Source organism: Thalassophryne amazonica, chromosome 1, assembly GCF_902500255.1.
Source record: "Thalassophryne amazonica chromosome 1, fThaAma1.1, whole genome shotgun sequence".
NCBI classification, from domain to species: domain Eukaryota; kingdom Metazoa; phylum Chordata; class Actinopteri; order Batrachoidiformes; family Batrachoididae; genus Thalassophryne; species Thalassophryne amazonica.
The window spans coordinates 17,109,118-17,129,342 of record NC_047103.1 but is presented as its reverse complement, the minus strand read 5'-3'; the positions used below and the strand labels follow the sequence as shown (position 1 = coordinate 17,129,342).

Genomic DNA, 20,225 nt, shown 5'->3' with positions numbered 1-20,225 from the left:
CCATTCCAGCTTATTAATTAATCAAAAACCCAGACAGAGCTTTAATTCATTTGAAAGATTGTCTCTTAGTCTTGTCCATCCAAATTGGAAGTCCCAAAAACCAGTTTTATTTGTTATTATCTATCGTCCACCTGGTCGTTACTGTGAGTTTCTCTGTGAATTTTCAGACCTTTTGTCTGACTTAGTGCTTAGCTCAGATAAGATAATTATAGTGGGCGATTTTAACATCCACACAGATGCTGAGAATGACAGCCTCAACACTGCATTTAATCTATTATTAGACTCTATTGGCTTTGCTCAAAAAGTAAATGAGTCCACCCACCACATTAATCATATCTTAGATCTTGTTCTGACTTATGGTATGGAAATAGAAGACTTAACAGTATTCCCTGAAAACTCCCTTCTGTCTGATCATTTCTTAATAACATTTACATTTACTCTGATGGACTACCCAGCAGTGGGGAATAAGTTTCATTACACCAGAAGTCTTTCAGAAAGCGCTGTAACTAGGTTTAAGGATATGATTCCTTCTTTATGTTCTCTAATGCCATATACCAACACAGTGCAGAGTAGCTACCTAAACTCTGTAAGGGAGATAGAGTATCTCGTCAATAGTTTTACATCCTCATTGAAGACAACTTTGGATGCTGTAGCTCCTCTGAAAAAGAGAGCTTTAAATCAGAAGTGTCTGACTCCGTGGTATAACTCACAAACTCGTAGCTTAAAGCAGATAACCCGTAAGTTGGAGGGGAAATGGCATCTCACTAATTTAGAAGATCTTCACTTAGCCTGGAAAAAGAGTCTGTTGCTCTATAAAAAAGCCCTCCGTAAAGCTAGGACATCTTTCTACTCATCACTAATTGAAGAAAATAAGAACAACCCCAGGTTTCTTTTCAGCACTGTAGCCAGGCTGACAAAGAGTCAGAGCTCTATTGAGCTGAGTATTCCATTAACTTTAACTAGTAATGACTTCATGACTTTCTTTGCTAACAAAATTTTAACTATTAGAGAAAAAATTACTCATAACCATCCCAAAGACATATCGTTATCTTTGGCTGCTTTCAGTGATGCCGGTATTTGGTTAGACTCTTTCTCTCCGATTGTTCTGTCTGAGTTATTTTCATTAGTTACTTCATCCAAACCATCAACATGTTTATTAGACCCCATTCCTACCAGGCTGCTCAAGGAAGCCCTACCATTATTTAATGCTTCGATCTTAAATATGATCAATCTATCTTTGTTAGTTGGCTATGTACCACAGGCTTTTAAGGTGGCAGTAATTAAACCATTACTTAAAAAGCCATCACTTGACCCAGCTATCTTAGCTAATTATAGGCCAATCTCCAACCTTCCTTTTCTCTCAAAAATTCTTGAAAGGTAGTTTCAGTCAGGTTTTAGAATTCATCATAGTACAGAAACAACATTAGTGAAGGTTACAAATGATCTTCTTATGGCCTCGGACAGTGGACTCATCTCTGTGCTTGTTCTGTTAGACCTCAGTGCTGCTTTTGATACTGTTGACCATAAAATTTTATTACAGAGATTAGAGCATGCCATAGGTATTAAAGGCACTGCGCTGCGGTGGTTTGAATCATATTTGTCTAATAGATTGCAATTTGTTCATGTAAATGGGGAATCTTCTTCACAGACTAAAGTTAATTATGGAGTTCCACAAGGTTCTGTGCTAGGACCAATTTTATTCACTTTACACATGCTTCCCTTAGGCAGTATTATTAGACGATATTGCTTAAATTTTCATTGTTACGCAGATGATACCCAGCTTTATCTATCCATGAAGCCAGAGGACACACACCAATTAGCTAAACTGCAGGATCCATAAAGACATGGATGACCTCTAATTTCCTGCTTTTAAACTCAGATAAAACTGAAGTTATTGTACTTGGCCCCACAAATCTTAGAAACATGGTGTCTAACCAGATCCTTACTCTGGATGGCATTACCCTGACCTCTAGTAATACTGTGAGAAATCTTGGAGTCATTTTTGATCAGGATATGTCATTCAAAGCGCATATTAAACAAATATGTAGGACTGCTTTTTTGCATTTACGCAATATCTCTAAAATCAGAAAGGTCTTGTCTCAGAGTGATGCTGAAAAACTAATTCATGCATTTATTTCCTCTAGGCTGGACTATTGTAATTCATTATTATCAGGTTGTCCTAAAAGTTCCCTAAAAAGCCTTCAGTTAATTCAAAATGCTGCAGCTAGAGTACTGACGGGGACTAGAAGGAGAGAGCATATCTCACCCATATTGGCCTCTCTTCATTGGCTTCCTGTTAATTCTAGAATAGAATTTAAAATTCTTCTTCTTACTTATAAGGTTTTGAATAATCAGGTCCCATCTTATCTTAGGGACCTCGTAGTACCATATCACCCCAATAGAGCGCTTCGCTCTCAGACTGCAGGCTTACTTGTAGTTCCTAGGGTTTGTAAGAGTAGAATGGGAGGCAGAGCCTTCAGCTTTCAGGCTCCTCTCCTGTGGAACCAGCTCCCAATTCAGATCAGGGAGACAGACACCCTCTCTACTTTTAAGATTAGGCTTAAAACTTTCCTTTTTGCTAAAGCTTATAGTTAGGGCTGGATCAGGTGACCCTGAACCATCCCTTAGTTATGCTGCTATAGACGTAGACTGCTGGGGGGTTCCCATGATGCACTGTTTCTTTCTCTTTTTGCTCTGTATGCACCACTCTGCATTTAATCATTAGTGATCGATCTCTGCTCCCCTCCACAGCATGTCTTTTTCCTGGTTCTCTCCCTCAGCCCCAACCAGTCCCAGCAGAAGACTGCCCCTCCCTGAGCCTGGTTCTGCTGGAGGTTTCTTCCTGTTAAAAGGGAGTTTTTCCTTCCCACTGTAGCCAAGTGCTTGCTCACAGGGGGTCGTTTTGACCGTTGGGGTTTTACATAATTATTGTATGGCCTTGCCTTACAATATAAAGCGCCTTGGGGCAACTGTTTGTTGTGATTTGGCGCTATATAAAAAAATTGATTGATTGATTTTGAATGCACAGAGATACCGTGATGAGCTCCTGAGGCCCACTGTTGTGCCATACATCCAAGAACATCACCTCATGTTGCAGCAGGATAATGCACAGCCCCATGTTGCAAGGATCTGTACACAATTCTTAGAAACTGAAAATGTCCCAGTTCTTGCATAGCCGGCATACTCACCGGACATGTCACCCATTGAGCATGTTTGGGATGCTCTGGACTGGCGTATACGTCAGCGTGTACCAGTTCCTGCCAATATCCAGCAACTTCGCACAGCCATTGAAGAGGAGTGGACCAACATTCCACAGGCCACAATTGACAACCTGATCAACTCTATGCGAAGGAGATGTGTTGCACTGCATGAGGCAAATGGTGGTCACACCAGATACTGACTGGTATCCCCCCCCAATAAAACAAAACTGCACCTTTCAGAGTGGCCTTTTATTGTGGGCAGTCTAAGGCACACCTGTGCACTAATCATGGTGTCTAATCAGCATCTTGATATGGCACACCTGTGAGGTGGGATGGATTATCTCAGCAAAGGAGAAGTGCTCACTATCACAGATTTAGACTGGTTTGTGAACAATATTTGAGGGAAATGGTGATATTGTGTATGTGGAAAAAGTTTTAGATCTTTGAGTTCATCTCATACAAAATGGGAGCAAAACCAAAAGTGTTGCGTTTATATTTTTGTTGAGTGTAATTGCAGGATAGGGCCAATTTCAACATTTTTGCATCTAACTTCATGAAGACGGGTCACAAAGGCTGAACAAAAATTAAGTTACGACACAACAATAATTTAGCATTTGTTTCTCCTCATTGAATAAACTTTTTATTAGAAAAAAAAACTTGTGTAGTTCATGCAGTTTCTCGTCATAAATACATTAGCTGAAGACCTAAAGGTTTAATCCTCTGGGGCCGACGCCGTCATATATGATGGCTGAGACCAAGCTTTACTAAATTATAAATAACTTTTTAATGACATCAGATAGAAACTTACTCTTTTTTTTGCTGAAAATTTAACTCCGCAGACTTTCGAGCCACCATTCACCATCTTTGTACTCCTCATAGAAGCTGTGTGATGACATGAGCAATGTGAGTGTCCAATCAGAATTGGTTCACTGTCACATGGTTTTCCAAAATCCAATCATAGGGCAGATTCACCTCACGTGACATACCAAAGATTATTTTTAGGAGTGATGTGTTACTAGTTGGCCCGTTTGAATAGCCCCCTGCCTGCTCCAATGTGCCCTGCATTATTACGCACAGCGAAAGTGAAAGTGAACAGACGGAGCAGACGGAGAGCCTCTCATACAATCTCACGTGCTCAAACAGTATGTGAGTATGAGGATTGCTCATACTGTGAACATTCCTGTGAATGTTACTGGATAAGCCTGTGGTAAGCTCTCTCGCTCTGGTGTAAAGCACCGTTTACCATATCAATGGAGTGAGGGAGAGGAGCCGCTCCTCAAATTGAATGAGCCTCGAAGTGTGAATGTTGCTTTCAGAGCAGGAGAGAACAAACACACAGTCAACTTCATAGTAGAAGTTTGTGATGTGACCTTTGTGTAAAAGCAGACAGAAATTGCTTTGAGATGAAGACAAACAAAACGCATAGACCATTTTGTATATATTGTTCAAAATGTGCATTTGTGTTTATTGTTTGAACCTTTTTGTTGTACAGTCTTTCACACAAGAGCCTAAAAAATTATCATTATAAAGTGTCAAAACAGTTGTTTATTATAGTTTGCTGTGTGCTTTCAATAAACGTGTGTGGAAAATTATTTCTGCTTTATTTTTTCCTTTCTTATTTCTGATTGTAAACCTTTATTACACATAAAACACAACTATAGCATATATATTTTGAAAGTACAGGTTGTCCTGAAAAAAAGAGAAATAAAACTTGATTGTGGGATGCAGGGAGAGCTGTTAACAGCAATAATAAAACATTTATGCCAGGCGAGTGAACTGTCCAAAACATGCCCTCGGACCCCAGAGGGTTAACCACTGAATCTGAAACATGAGGGTAGATGGCTGAAACGATGTGGAATAAGTCTCTTTGTCAAAGGATATTCCATGTGACGTCAGTGACCCTATGGCCTTGGTGAAGGTTTGTGCTCTCCGAGTGCTTCTAGATTTCTGTGTTCTTAAATTGTTCTACAGCACTTTGTGATTTTATCTTGAAAGGTGCTATACAAATAAACTTTACTTATTTACTTACTTGCCTTTCAAGGCTATATGACCAATATGAAGCGAGTACACTGCTTCATATTCATGTTTAATAGTACCCATTGTATATCTGTAAGTAGATCAGGTCTGGGAGCATGCACTGATGCAGTATGCTGCTGGTATGCTGCTGCATCCACGATGCCACAGATCCTCCTGATAATAGCAATCTGTCTGCTGCACACAGGTGAAATGTGGTGTTGGCCTTTCCCAGCACGCTGGATTGTACCTAGAGAAGCGTGCCACACGGCCAGAATGCTGCAGTTGACTTTCCCTCAGTACTCTGACTGATGCTACTACTCCAATGCCTTGTCCACAATGGAAACAAAAATTTCTCTTGAAAACAAAAAAGATAAAGGTCATATATATTTTTCTTTGTAATTTTCAAAATGTGTTTCATAAACACGACACTGTTTCAAGAAATATCTGAGTACACATGAAACCACTGAAAACACTGTAGTATATACGCCAGGCTTATATGTGGCACTGTAACACTCCCACAAAAAATAGAAAAGACAAGGAGCATCCACATAAAGCTTGCACGCTGTATACAAACACAGAAGAATTCTTTTTCTTCTGTGTTTGTATACTGATGACATAATATTTCACAACACAAAACTGCAAATGTGGCATTTTGGCATTTATGCACTCTGGGATCCGTTTCCAAAAAGTAGCATTTTCAGCCTCCAAAAATGCTGGTTATCTGAGGACAAAAAACCAATACAATACAAAACTTTAGCGGATACGCCTAAACTCATCTCCATGTGGACGGGCCCTGAGTCTGATACCTCTCATCCGATTCGCCATAAGTAACCATCCATTTGACACACTCATCCATCATTGCATCAGTACCCAAGGAGTCTCCAAAGAGACCTTATGCCAGTGACATTCTTTGATACTTATAACAACATAACAAAATACCTTATCTCAATGAGCTTCGTCAAATGTCATGTGACCAATGGAAATGTGATGCATGACATCATATTAGTGTTTAATAGTCACCAATTAGTTCATCGTTTCTTCAAGATAGCCATTATAAATCTTACCATACATCTTAGCATTGGCTCAAAAACATGACCTTGATGTTTGACCTTAACCTTGGACTGATTCTTCTGAACGCTGAACTACTTTGTCCTTAGATGACCCTCAGTCCTTCTAACAAGTTTGGGACAAATTGGATCTAAAGATCTTGAGTTATACTGTAAGGGTGGGTGTAATCAAAGTGGGTGGATGCTACATGGTATTGGATGAAAGAATTCACTGGTTTGAGAATTTCTGGATCTATGACTAATCATCACATCCCACATTCATACTTTTTCCACAAATGCAGGCTCAACAAAAAGATGACCCATTTCTGCATTCATGGCAGCCAAGAACAAATCACATCTGCAGATCCCGATCTCACCCGAGGTGGCTGTCAGGTCGCAGAAGCGCGTTGACGCGGTTGACGATCCAGCTGAAGAGGCGGCCATAGAGAGCCTTGCTCATGGCGTCCCTCACCTCGGCGGCTTTTTCCACAGTGTTTGACCTGATGATTGTCTCGCCCCGGGCCACAACACAGTGGGAGGTCAGAGCTTCCTGGAGCTCATCTGAGCAGATGTGCAGCAATGACGCCACTACATGAGGTAAGAGAAGAACAAAAGTTACCAAAAAGTCCAGAATGTGAGTCTATGTGCTTAATGATCTGTACACAGACGTAAAATTAACTTTAAAAACAAATAAGCAGCATCAGTGAAAAGGAGAGTTTACATCATCATACTACACAGGGGAGTGTAACCATTTCAGCCTCTCACCGTTCTCTAACACCGAAGTGGTGGAGATGTTGCTCTTGTCTGTGTGATGCTCTGAGGCAACCGGAGAAAACTCAATATCACCGGCGTTAAGAATGGCAGCGAGCGTGCTGTAAACGCTGCCCAGTTCCTGCAGCAAGACAAGAACAGAAGATGTGACGCGGCCGAGGCGTGAAAATATTCAATTAATCATCAACCGTTCAGTTTAACAGCATCAACCAAGGTGTCATTTTGGCAAACATCTTGATTTCAAATGAACATAATCATATAATGCCCTACAAACTTGGGTTAAAAAAAAAATGTTAAGGGGGGTGTGTGACAGACATGCCGAAATGGTTAAATTCATGTCTCAACAGTATTTTTGACCAAAACAAAATAAAGCTGATTCATAATCAATTCACAGGTTTTGAAATTGGATTTAAAACCACAAATCAATCAGAAGTCTTATAATCAAAGCTTTAAACCGGTTCGTGGAATGAAAAGAAAACCAGAAACTTTATATTTTTGTTGTGGAACAGAACTGTTTATTTAAAATAATGGTAACCAGCTAATACTGTTATTTATGTCATTCTTGAAAAGGTTTCCATTTACAATGACCCAGTGAGGATGTCAGACTCCATTAATGCTCTACACCCAAACAGTTGGTGGCGGTAATGCACCGTGTTGGTTTGCAAACCGTCAATAAACTTGAAGAAGACTAGGAAGGTTCACTTCTGCCTGTTGTCCTGTGTTTCATGCTGAGAAACGTACCTGGAGCAGACAAACATCGACGGACTTCTTTAAAAGCACTGCATTTATTTGGGTCATTATTATCCTTTTTGTTTTTTTGTCTTGATGGATCAAACAGGATTTATTTTTGTCGCGAGCTGAATGCGGAAGATACGTCAGATGGCTGACTGCTGGGATCAACTTTTAAAATAACTTATTTATGTTGTTGTTGATGGGACACAAAGCTGGAGTTCTCTGGTTCAGGCTGAGAAATGCGCTTGGAGCAGACAAACACTGAGGGACTTCTTTAAAAATTCTGCGTTTCCTCCAACCTGGTCTCACGGCAAGTCGTGATTCAGCAGCAAAAAGCACCTCATTTTTGTCACGGCAGCACAAATTCATTCTAATTCATTCCGTGATGGCTGCACGAAATTAAAAGTGAAGTGAAGACTGGGGGTGGTTATGGTTAGGGTGGGGGGAAGGAGTAAGATTAGGTTATAGTTAGGGTTAGGGTCGGGGGTAGGAGTGGGGTTAGGAATAGAGTTTTAAAAAAAAACCCGTTACGAAAATTTGGCTCATTTCGTCACAGGAGCACAAAAAAAAAACAAAAAAACAAACGTGAGACTGGCCTGTTTCTTCAGTAATTTCCACAATAAGGTAATTTCATCACACGTTGATGTAATGATGATGAATTTGACTGAAATGATGTAACAGGTCAGATTTAGACCTTATATTTGCTCAGTGTGTGAATAGTTTTAGGGAGTGGCTATTCGTACGTAGCTGTATTAATAACATTTATACATAGACAGCCTTGTTATGGTTGGGGTTATGGTTTGGGGTTATTGTTATTAGCTTTTGCTGCGGAGCCAATCAATGGGCAGCATTGGGTTAGTGCTCAGTCCATTATTTTGGTACCTCAGGCTTCTCTGCGAGGCAGAGATCAACACAGTGCCGTGTCTTTTAAAAATACAAGAAACACACTGCTTCAATTTAAATACACAATAAGTCTATTTCAGGTGATCAGCAGGGACCCCCTTTTCTCTTAAAAGGCTTTATTTTACTCAGTGTCCCATTGTGAAAAGTTGTAGCTTCTGCTACCTGCTACAGTATGCTGTGTTGTTTTCTCCATTTTTTGTAGGAGTGTTACAGCGCTACATACAGGTCTGACAGATACAGTGTTTTCAGTGTCCCACAGCTGACATGGAGCGTTATTAACTGATTCGAGAACAATTTTAATTTTTTTGTTGTTCTAACCAGTTTGGGAATATCAATTTTGGGGTGGAACTCAAAACTGGAAATGTTAAAATACCGCTTCTGTTCAGAATGAACCAGATGGGGAAAATTCTGGTTTAAAGCCCTGCTTATAATTACATGTTTTTAAGGACCACATGCAGGACAATTTAATTAACTCATTTTTATTCTTACTCTATATTTTGGTAACACTTTACAAAATAGCATTAGTTAAGCATGAACTGGCAGTTAATTAAGAGTAAGCTAATGTCTTTAGTAATAATTCAGTATCAGTGTGCCCATTTTGGTGGGATAAATTCTGAATTGTTGAGGATTACATGTGGGGTGCCCCAGGGGTCAGTCCTTTGGCTGTTACTGTTTTTGTTGTATGTTGATATAGGTTTGGTGTCAAATTCTGTTTGTTGTATTTTGTTTGCGGATGATACGACTGTGTTCAGTAGTGGGGATCATTTGGGCCAACTCTTGGACATGATTGAGAGGGAATTGCAAAATTTTAAATATTGGTTTAACTCTAATAAATTGTCACTTCATTTTGGTAAGACAAAGTGTATTATATTCGGAAATAAGCCCAGGAATTTAAATAGAAACTTATTATTGAACAATGCTGAAATTGAAACTGTATCTGAAACTAAATTTCTTGGCATTTTTATTGACAATAAACTAAGTTGAAAAACTCTCAGGTCTTCGCAATACCCGATGGCCATATGTTGGCCTTGGGTAATAAAACAAACAAAAGGCGGCTTTCATGGTCCTGCAGCATTTTTGAAGCCTGTATGAATAATTATTACTAAAATTAATTGGACTACAGCTGTCTCAAAGAAAAACGTCTTCGATACTCTGCGATTTCATGCCAGACAACAAATGGAGTGCCTCCTTCAGCACTGCGGAGAAATTATGGGATAAGTGTTTTGTTTTTGTTTTGTTTTTTTACTTTTTATTTGTAAGTATTTTGAACATATAACAAATGCAACATTGTGAGGTCAAAGGAGATCAACATGTCAAACCATACAGAGATTACAGATTTTATACATTCATTTTCCTGTCACAACTCTTTTTAAAGTCCAGCCATTTTCTCCAGCGTCTCTTTCCCAAGTCGCCTTGTAGCCGCAGGGTATAAGTCATAGTTTCCATCATCTTAATGCTCTCTACTATGGAGATGAAAAGGCTTATAGTGGGCGGGTCTTTAGTCAACCAACATTTTGTAATAGCTTTCTTGGCTGATGCCAAGAGGATTTTCAAAAGATAGATGTCGTCTGTGGCCCACTCATCAGGGAAACATCCCAAGTACATGGATACAAATGAACTGTCCACATTAAAGCCCAGAGTTTTGGAGCATATTTTTGTTACTTCCGTCCAAAAAAGTTGTATGAATGGGCAAGACCAGAATATATGTCCGTGATCTGCCATGACCTCCCCACAGCCTCTCCAGCACACAGCAGGGGTAGTACAGAATTTAGCCTTTTGTCTGGGTGTTATAAAGAAGCAGATGATGTTTTTCCAACAAAAGTCCCGCCAGGTGTTAGAGTTTGTTGTTGTGAATTGTGTTTCCCAGCTCTTTATCCACATGTCCTCTGTTATATCAATATTGATTTCCTTCTCCCATTTTTTTTTTTTTATCTGTGGAGTTCCCTTTAGATTTAATTAGGCCCTGGTATAGCTTACTTATAGAGCTTTGTTACTTCCAAGGTTATAAGCATTAGTAAAAACATTAACAATTGAGAAGTCTCTGACAGTGCAATTGCTTGTTTTTTTTAACAATATAATCACGGAGTTGCAAATATCTAAAAAAAATCTTGTCTATTAAGGCCACCAATCTTGCACAAAGTGTCAAAGGGAATTGGTCCAGACTTTTTAATAAACGTGCATGTAGCAGTCAATCCCCGCCACACCCACTGTTTGAATCTACTGTCCTGGGCAGCGGGTAAAAACTCTGGGTAATATGCTGGCCATCTTAGGACTTTTATCTCTTCCTGAAGCTGTAGTTTCTTAACCAGCTCCTCCCACACCTTTAGTGCCAAGGTGATCCATTGGCTAGTTGTTGAGAAGAATTCCTTTTCATGAGTTACAAACCCCAATCTGGACTGAATTGGTATTCTTGACAGAGACACCTCAATTGTTTTCCATCGTGCGCTATAGGATGGGTTACACCAACAAACCAAGTATTTCACCTGTGCAGATATATAATAATCCCTCAAAGAGGGCAGAGCCAACCCCCCTCTCTCCCTCGGCAACTGTAATGTACAAAACCTAACCCTTGGTCTTTTATTGAACCAAATAAATCTCGAGATGTGTTTATTCCAGTCCCGGAATTGTTTCTCAGGTATGGAAATAGGTAAAGCAAGAAACAAGTACAATAGTTTTGGGAGAATATTCATCTTAATAATCTGTATTCTGTTGCCGAAATCAAGGGGGAGCAGGCTCCAGGCACTGAGTTCGTTGTATATCTCTTTGTTGAGCGCCTTGGGGCAACTGTTTGTTGTGATTTGGCGCTATATAAGAAAAAAGTTGATTGATTGATTGATTGTTTGTATGTCTATAATTCATTTCAAATATTCGGGACAAGTCTTTTGGTAAATTTACTCCCAAATATTTTATCCTAGTCGAATTCCAATTAAAATTGTATTTAGACAGGGGAGACTGCTCTGGGGAAAAATTAAATGACATAACTTGTGTTTTATTTACATTGAGTGTATATCCTGAGTATGATCCATATGTCTCTAGCATCTTCATCAACACCGGTAGGCCCAATGCAGGATCTGTGATTGTGATAATGACATCATCTGCGTATAAACTCACTTTGTACTCCTCCTCGCCAATTAGGATACCCTTCACTGCTGACTCCTGATGAATTGCCTGGGCAATAGGTTCAATGAACAAGTTAAAAAGGTTTGGACTGGCTGGACACCCTTGTCTACAGCCCCGCTCCAGTACTATAGAGTTGGAAAGACTACCATTGATTTTAATTCTGGCAGTAGGTGACGAATAAAGGGCTTGGATACAATTTATGAATTCCTGGCAGAAACCAGATCTCTTCATTACTAAGTAAAGAAAATCCCAATATACCGACTCATATGCTTTTTCTGCATCTAAACTAAGAATAACTGCACTGAGTTTCCCCTTATTGATCTGTTCAATAATATGCAACGCTCTCCTAATATTGTCATGGGTTTGCCTATTTTTCAAAAAACCCGTTTGGTCCTCATCAATCAAAGAGGGCATTATAGTGTCCATTCTCCGTACTAGTATAGTTGTATATAATTTGTAGTCAGAGTTCAATACGCTTATTGGCCTATAAGATTTGCAGTCGGTTTTGTCCTTTCCCTCTTTTGGTATCATGGATATAAAGGCCTCCTTCCAAGAGGGAGGTACCATTCCGCCCTTGAGGATATAATTAAAGCTACTTTGTAATAGAGGTATAAGGCTTCCCCTCAAAGTTTTATACCATTCAGGAGGGAACCCATCAGTGCCTGGTGATTTGTTTGAATTAAGAGCTGATATAGCCTTATCTATTTCCTCATGGGTTATTAATGAAGTTAATCTATTATTTGCATCTGAACCAATTGATGGGAGGTCTAACGAGTTTAAAAAATCTGCTATTATGCTTTCATCAACATACTTAGATCGTCTATATAAAGATCTATAGTAGCTTTCAAAAGCGTTATGAATTTTTTCTAGGTCAGTTACTAATTTATTATTTGTCGGGTCTCTAATTTTGTAAATAGTATTTTCAGCTTTCTGTTTTTGGATCCGCCATGCTAAGAGTTTAGTTGCTTTGGGTCCTATTTCATAGTATTTTTGTTTCATAAATCAAATATTTTTCTCTACCTCTTCACCCAAAATCCTATCTATTTCCTGTTTTATTTGTCTGATTTTGTTATGTGGGCCGCTGAAGAGGAGGTACTGCTGGCCCACCACCACCAGAGGGTGCCCTGCTTGGAGTGCGGGCTCCAAGCACGAGAGGGCGCCAGACCCAGAAGAAGTGACAGCTGTCACTCATCGCACCAGCTGTCACTCATCTACACCACTTTATAAGCCGGACTGCAACTCCACCTCCTCGCCGAGAAATCGACTAGTATTGAAGAGGTAATTTCCCTGCTGACTGACACTTTGTGTGTAATAACCTGAACTTCTGTTGCAGCCGTTTTCCTGGAGTGTTCCTTGTCTGTGGAATTGGCGTTTGGTGTGACAGCGACGGCTTTGCCTCACACCCCAAACCAGATAAGTGGTTAACCAGGAGCTGCATGAGTGTGTGATTGGAGGTGGAGGAGCTCCCTCCTAACTGTGTATGGACTGTGGATTACTGAGTGTGCGGACTCACACTCATTCATCTTATCTCTGCTTTCTGCCAGCAGTACCAGGGTCGACAGCCGAAGACTTGGCGGCTCCGGTGTTCTTCAGACCGTTGGTGGTGGAAGCCGTGTGGGACACGGCTTCTCTCTCGTCGGGGGTCTCCTATCTTCGAGCCTGCCCACACGTCACCTGGTGTTAATTGACTGTGCAAATTTCTGTAAATTTAGTTGTGTATTATCACAACATTAAATTGTTACTTTTTGGCTTACTCATTGTCCGTTCATTTGCGCCCCCTGTTGTGGGTCCATGCTACGACACCTTTCCAACAGGATTTCTCGGCCAATCGTCATGGATTCCGAGGGGCGTCAACCCGAGCTTGAACGGCCAATGGAAGGGCCAGGAGCACAGGCGTCAGCGGGAGGCGTGTTGAGTGAGCTGCAGCAAATCTTAACCGCCTTCACAGCTCGGCTGGATTTAGTGTCCGAGCAGAATGTTCTCCTTAACCGGAGGGTGGAGGCTCTCACTGCCAGGGTGGAAGCGCGCGATCAGGGCGCTGCTGCAGCCACTCCTCTGGCTGGTCCTGGGCCTGTAACAGACGTTCCACTGGTCGTTCAACGACCCCCCCCACCGTCCCCTGAAGCATACATAAGCCCTCCGGAGCCGTACGGAGGCTGTGTTGAGACGTGCACAGATTTCCTCATGCAGTGTTCGCTCGTCTTTTCACAGCGTCCTGTCATGTACGAGTCAGACGCCAGCCGGGTGGCTTATGTTATTAGTCTGCTTCGAGGAGAGGCACGCGCCTGGGCTACGGCGCTTTGGGAGCAGAATTCACGGCTCCTAACGTCTTATGCTGAGTTTATACGGGAGTTCAAACAAGTTTTTGACCATCCCAACAGAGGCGAGACCGCTTCGAGCGTGCTGCTGTCAATGAGACAGGGACGCCGCAGCGCAGCCGAGTATGCAGTCGACTTCCGCATCGCGGCAGCGAGGTCCGGCTGGAATAACGTTGCGCTCCGCGCCGCCTTTGTAAATGGACTGTCTCTGGTCCTGAAGGAGCACCTGCTGGCTAAGGTGGAACCGTGGGATTTTGAAGGGCTTGTCGATTTGGTTATACGCTTAGACAACCGTTTGAATGAGCATCGTCGGGAGCAGGCCGGGGGGCGTGACCGGGCACGAGCCGTCCCTCCCCCTTCCGGTTCCGAAAGGGTGACGTCGTCCCCACGCTTCACTGCCAGAGAGCTCCGTGTGGCTACAGCTCCCCCTACTGAGGAGGCTATGGACACGAGCAGGGCCAAAATAAAAACAAATGTCAGACAAAGGAGGCTGGCCCGCGGGGAATGTTTTGTCTGCGGCTCTTGTGAGCATATGCAGAAGGACTGCCCCAAAACGGTCAAACTACAACGGCCGTCCTTAGAAACTGGGCTAAGGGTGGGCCATAACACGCACGCAGGGAAACCCCGCAAATCTGCACGAATCCCAGTAACGATCCTTTGTGGGGATTTAACCCTTCACGCCCCAGCACTGGTAGACACGGGGTCGGAAGGGAATCTGCTGGATAGCGGATGGGCAAAGGAAGTAGGGCTCCCCCTGGTGGCTCTGCCGGCACCATTGCAGGTGCGAGCACTAGATGGCACCCTGCTTCCATTAATTACACATCAGACACAGCCAGTGACCTTGGTTGTGTCTGGAAATCACAGGGAGGAGATCGTGTTCCATGTAACACCTTCTACCTCCCGAGTGATTTTGGGATTTCCATGGATGGTGAAGCACAATCCCCGGATAGATTGGCCGTCTGGGGTTGTGACGCAGTGGAGCGAAACCTGCCACCGGGAGTGTTTAGGATCCTCGGTTCCTCCCGGCACGACGGCTAATGAGGAGGTTAAAGTCCCCCCCAATCTATCGGCGGTGCCAAAGGAGTACCACGATCTTGCTGACGTTTTCAGCAAAGATCTGGCGCTCACACTTCCCCCGCACCGACCGTACGATTGTGCCATCGATTTGGTCCCGGGCACTGAGTACCCGTCCAGTAGGTTGTACAACCTCTCACGTCCGGAACGCGAATCAATGGAGACCTACATCCGGGACTCTTTAGCTGCCGGGCTGATCTGGAACTCCACCTCCCCGATGGGTGCTGGTTTCTTTTTTGTGGGCAAAAAGGACGGCGGACTCCGTCCATGCATTGATTACAGAGGGCTGAACGAGATCACGGTTCGCAACCAATACCCATTACCTCTGTTGGATTCAGTGTTCACGCCCCTGCATGGAGCCCAAATTTTCACTAAATTGGATCTTAGAAACGCGTACCACCTGGTTCGGATCCGGAAGGGAGATGAATGGAAGACGGCATTTAACACCCCATTAGGTCACTTTGAGTACCTGGTCATGCCGTTCGGCCTCACTAACGCCCCCGCAACGTTCCAAGCTTTGGTAAATGACGCCTTGCGGGACTTCCTGCATCGGTTCGTCTTCGTATATCTGGACGATATACTCATCTTTTCCCCGGACCCTGAGACCCATGTCCAGCATGTACGTCAGGTCCTACAGCGGTTGTTGGAGAACCGGCTGTTTGTGAAGGGCGAGAAGTGCGAGTTCCACCGCACTTCTTTGTCCTTCCTGGGGTTCATCATCTCCTCCAACTCTGTCACCCCTGATCCGGCCAAGGTTGCGGCGGTGAGACATTGGCCCCAACCAACAAGCCGCAGGAAATTGCAGCAGTTCCTCGGCTTTGCAAATTTCTACAGGAGGTTCATTAAAGGTTACAGTCAGGTAGTTAGCCCCCTGACTGCCCTGACCTCCACCAAGGTCCCCTTCGCCTGGTCGGATCGGTGCGAAGCCGCGTTGCAGGAGTTGAAACGCCGGTTCTCGACTGCACCAGTTCTGGTGCAGCCTGATCCTGATCGCCAGTACATAGTGGAAGTGGATGCCTCTGACTCAGGGATAGGAGCCGTGCTGTCCCAGAGCGTGGAGGCTGATAAGGTTCTCCATCCTTGTGCCTATTTTTCCCGCAGGTTGACCCCAGCTGAACGGAACTATGACGTCGGCAATCGGGAGCTCCTCACGGTGAAGGAGGCTCTTGAAGAGTGGAGACACCTGCTGGAGGGGGCATCGTTGCCCTTCACGGTTTTCACGGACCATCGGAACCTGGAGTACATCCGGACCGCCAAGCGGTTGAACCCCAGGGAAGCCCGCTGGTCTCTGTTCTTCGGGCGCTTTGACTTCCGGATCACATACCGCCCCGGGACCAAGAACCAAAAATCAGATGCATTGTCCTGGGTGCATGAAGAAGAAGCCAAAGCGGGGCTGTCGAACCCCACCGAGACCATCATCCCCGAGTCCACTGTCGTGGCCTCCCTCACCTGGGACGTGGAGAAGACCGTCCGGGAGGCCCTGGCAAGGAGCCCGGACCCGGGGACCGGCCCCAAGAACAGACTGTACGTCCCACCAGAGGCAAGAGCTGCCGTATTGGACTTCTGTCACGGGTCCAAGCTGTCCTGTCATCCCGGAGTGCGTAGGACCATGGCAGTAGTCCAGCAGCGCTTCTGGTGGGCGTCCCTGGAAACCGACGTCCGGGACTACGTCCAGGCCTGTACCATCTGCGCCAGGGGCAAGGCAGACCATCGGAGGACCTCGGGACTCCTCCAACCCCTGCCGGTGCCTCATCTCCCCTCGTCTCACATCGGCCTGGACTTCATCACGGGCCTCCCGCCGTCCCAGGGCAACACCGTAATTCTCACGATAGTGGACCGGTTCTCCAAGGTGGCCCACTTCGTGGCCCTCCCGAAGCTCCCGACAGCCTAGGAGACGGTAGACCTCCTGGTCCACCACGTCATGCGGCTGCATGGGATACCATCGGACATTGTATCAGATCGTGGTCCCCAGTTCTCTTCGCAGGTGTGGAAGAGTTTCTGTAAGGAGCTGGGGGCCACCGTGAGTCTCTCGTCCGGGTACCACCCCCAGACAAACGGCCAGGCAGAGCGGGCTAACCAGGAGTTGGAACAGGCCCTTCGCTGCGTCACCTCCGCGCACCCGGCGGCCTGGAGTCACCATCTGGCCTGGATCGAGTATGCCCATAACAGCCAAGTCTCGTCTGCTACCGGCCTCTCCCCTTTTGAGGCATGTTTGGGGTACCAGCCCCCATTGTTCCCGCTGGTGGAGGGAGAGGTCGGTGTGCCCTCGGTCCAGGCCCACCTCAGGAGGTGCCGCCGGGTGTGGCGGACCGCCCGCTCTGCCCTGTTAAAGGCCCGGACGAGGGCCAAGACCCATGCGGACCGCCGGCGTTCCCCGGCCCCCACATACCAGCCCGGGCAGGAGGTGTGGCTTTCAACAAAGGACATTCCTCTCTGTGTGGACTCCCCTAGGTTGAAGGACAGATACATTGGACCATTTAAGATCCTCAAAATCATCAACCCGGCCGCAGTGAAGCTCCAACTCCCAGCTTCACTGCGGATCCACCCTGTATTCCATGTGTCCCGCATCAAGCCACACCACACCTCGCCCCTCTGTGCACCTGGACCTACGCCGCCTCCTGCCCGGCTCATCGACGGGGAGCCTGGTTGGACAGTCCGCAGGCTCCTGGACGTCCATTGTAAGGGCCGGGGGTTCCAATATCTGGTGGACTGGGAGGGGTATGGACCTGAAGAACGCTCCTGGGTGAAGAGGAGCTTCATCCTGGACCCGGCCCTCCTGGCCGATTTCTACAAAAGACACCCGGACAAGCCTGATCGTCCTGTTATGTGGGCCGCTGAAGAGGAGGTACTGCTGGCCCACCACCACCAGAGGGCGCCCTGCTTGGAGTGCGGGCTCCAAGCACGAGAGGGCGCCAGACCCAGAAGAAGTGACAGCTGTCACTCATCGCACCAGCTGTCACTCATCTACACCACTTTATAAGCCGGACTGCAACTCCACCTCCTCGCCGAGAAATCGACTACTATTGAAGAGGTAATTTCTCTGCTGACTGACACTTTGTGTGTAATAACCTGAACTTCTGTTGCAGCCGTTTTCCTGGAGTGTTCCTTGTCTGTGGAATTGGCGTTTGGTGTGACAGCGACGGCTTCGCCTCACACCCCAAACCAGATAAGTGGTTAACCAGGAGCTGCACGAGTGTGTGATTGGAGGTGGAGGAGCTCCCTCCTAACTGTGTATGGACTGTGGATTACTGAGTGTGCGGACTCACACTCATTCATCTTATCTCTGCTTTCTGCCAGCAGTACCAGGGTCGACAGCCGAAGACAGAGGCCACCTGGGGATTCGGGACTTGGCGGCTACGGTGTTCTTCAGACCGTTGGTGGTGGAAGCCGTGTGGGACGCGGCTTCTCTCTCGTCGAGGGTCTCCTATCTTCGAGCCTGCCCACACGTCACCTGGTGTTAATTGACTGTGCAAATTTCTGTAAATTTAGTTGTGTATTATCACAACATTAAATTGTTACTTTTTGGCTTACTCATTGTCCGTTCATTTGCGCCCCCTGTTGTGGGTCCGTGCTACGACACCTTCCCAACAGATTTGATGTGTCACTGTAGTATCCTTATTAGTCAGATGTAAATGCTCTAAGATTTTTAGTCTATTTTGTAGCTGTAGCAATTCTTGTGCCTTTTTCCTCTTCATCATGGCTGCCTTGGCTATTATCTTTCCTCTAAGGACAGCTTTAGCCGCGTCCCACACAATGCTTGGATTTGTTTCCCCATTATTATTGTCCTCTAAGTACTGCTCAAGCTCTGTTATCATAACTTTTATGAACCTGGGATCGTCCAGCATACTAGTATTTAATCTCCACAGAGTGTTTCTCTGTCTCCCATCTAAATGTAATGTTACGTAAACTCCTGAGTTGTCAGAGATATCTCTTTGACCTATTCTACAATCCCTTATCCTGTTTATATCCCTATTATACATGAAACAATAATCTATCCTTGAATACACCCCATGTCGAGCGGAGTAAAAAGTAAATCCTGATGCTGACTTGTGAAATAATCGCAATCAATCAGCCCCAAGTCCCGTACGATTCTTTTTACATGCTTCTCAACAGTGTGTTTCTTCGGCCAGTGTTATTTGTGTCCATTTGAGGGTTTAACAATAAATTGAAATCTCCTGCGCAAATAAGGGGTCCCTGAGTTTCTGTGGAAATTAAATTAAACACCTTTTTAAAAAATTCTATTTTACTCCCTGGGGGCGCATAAATGTTTAATAATGTCACATCTTTTTGGTCTATTTTACCTTTCACCAAAACAAATCTACCCTCCTCATCACTTATGTCAGCCACGAATTCAAACTTTATTTTATTTGAAATAAGAATAGCTACTCCCCTATTTTTGCCACTTTTGTGAGAAGAATAGTATGTATGTGTAAAGCCCATTTTCTTTAGTTTCTCATGCTCTATCTTAGAGAGATGTGTTTCCTGCCAATGCAATATATCCACCTTTTCCCTTTTCATTTTAGCAATTAACTTACTCCTCTTTATAGGATTGTTCAGCCCATTAACATTTAGTGACAGTATATTATAATTTTTAAAGGTCATTATGATAATCGATGAAATTCGAACTTATAAATCATCCCAGACCTCACAGCATCATAACCTGAACTTGAAACCAAATAAAAACACACATCACAAGAACTTCCACAAACAAGGATAAAGCATTGTCCTTTGGTAGTAAGGGGACTGGCCACAAAGTGGGGCCCCTCATCAGTGTAGGCCAAAAATAAAAGTAAAAAGCAAACAAAAAAACCACCCTTAGCCTGATAAGGTAAATTTGGTGTGCTATAATTACGTCCTTAGGCATCAGCCCCTCCTATACTATGAAATGAGAAGGAAGATACCACTCCATATCCAAGACAGTACAATTAGCCCAGTCAAAATTAAACTGTGAAAACAGGTGACGTCATTTGCTTATTTGGGCGTTTCCCCGTTCCATCTGGAATCCCCTGAGTTTCTCCCTGACATGTTGTTGAAAGTCAACCTTG

General features: G+C 44.4%; 1 protein-coding gene across 1 annotated transcript in view; it reads right to left on the bottom strand.

The window, feature by feature from the left end:
• myo3a (myosin IIIA) overlaps positions 1 to 20,225 on the bottom strand; it is a 182,750-nt gene that overhangs the window by 62,981 nt on the left and 99,544 nt on the right. Inside the window, exons 18-19 of the mRNA XM_034166350.1 lie at positions 7,028 to 7,154; positions 6,640 to 6,850 (exon numbers count right to left, since the gene is read on the bottom strand). Coding sequence (XP_034022241.1) covers positions 6,640 to 6,850; positions 7,028 to 7,154 — 338 coding nt within the window. The remainder of the gene's footprint in view (positions 1 to 6,639; positions 6,851 to 7,027; positions 7,155 to 20,225) is intronic.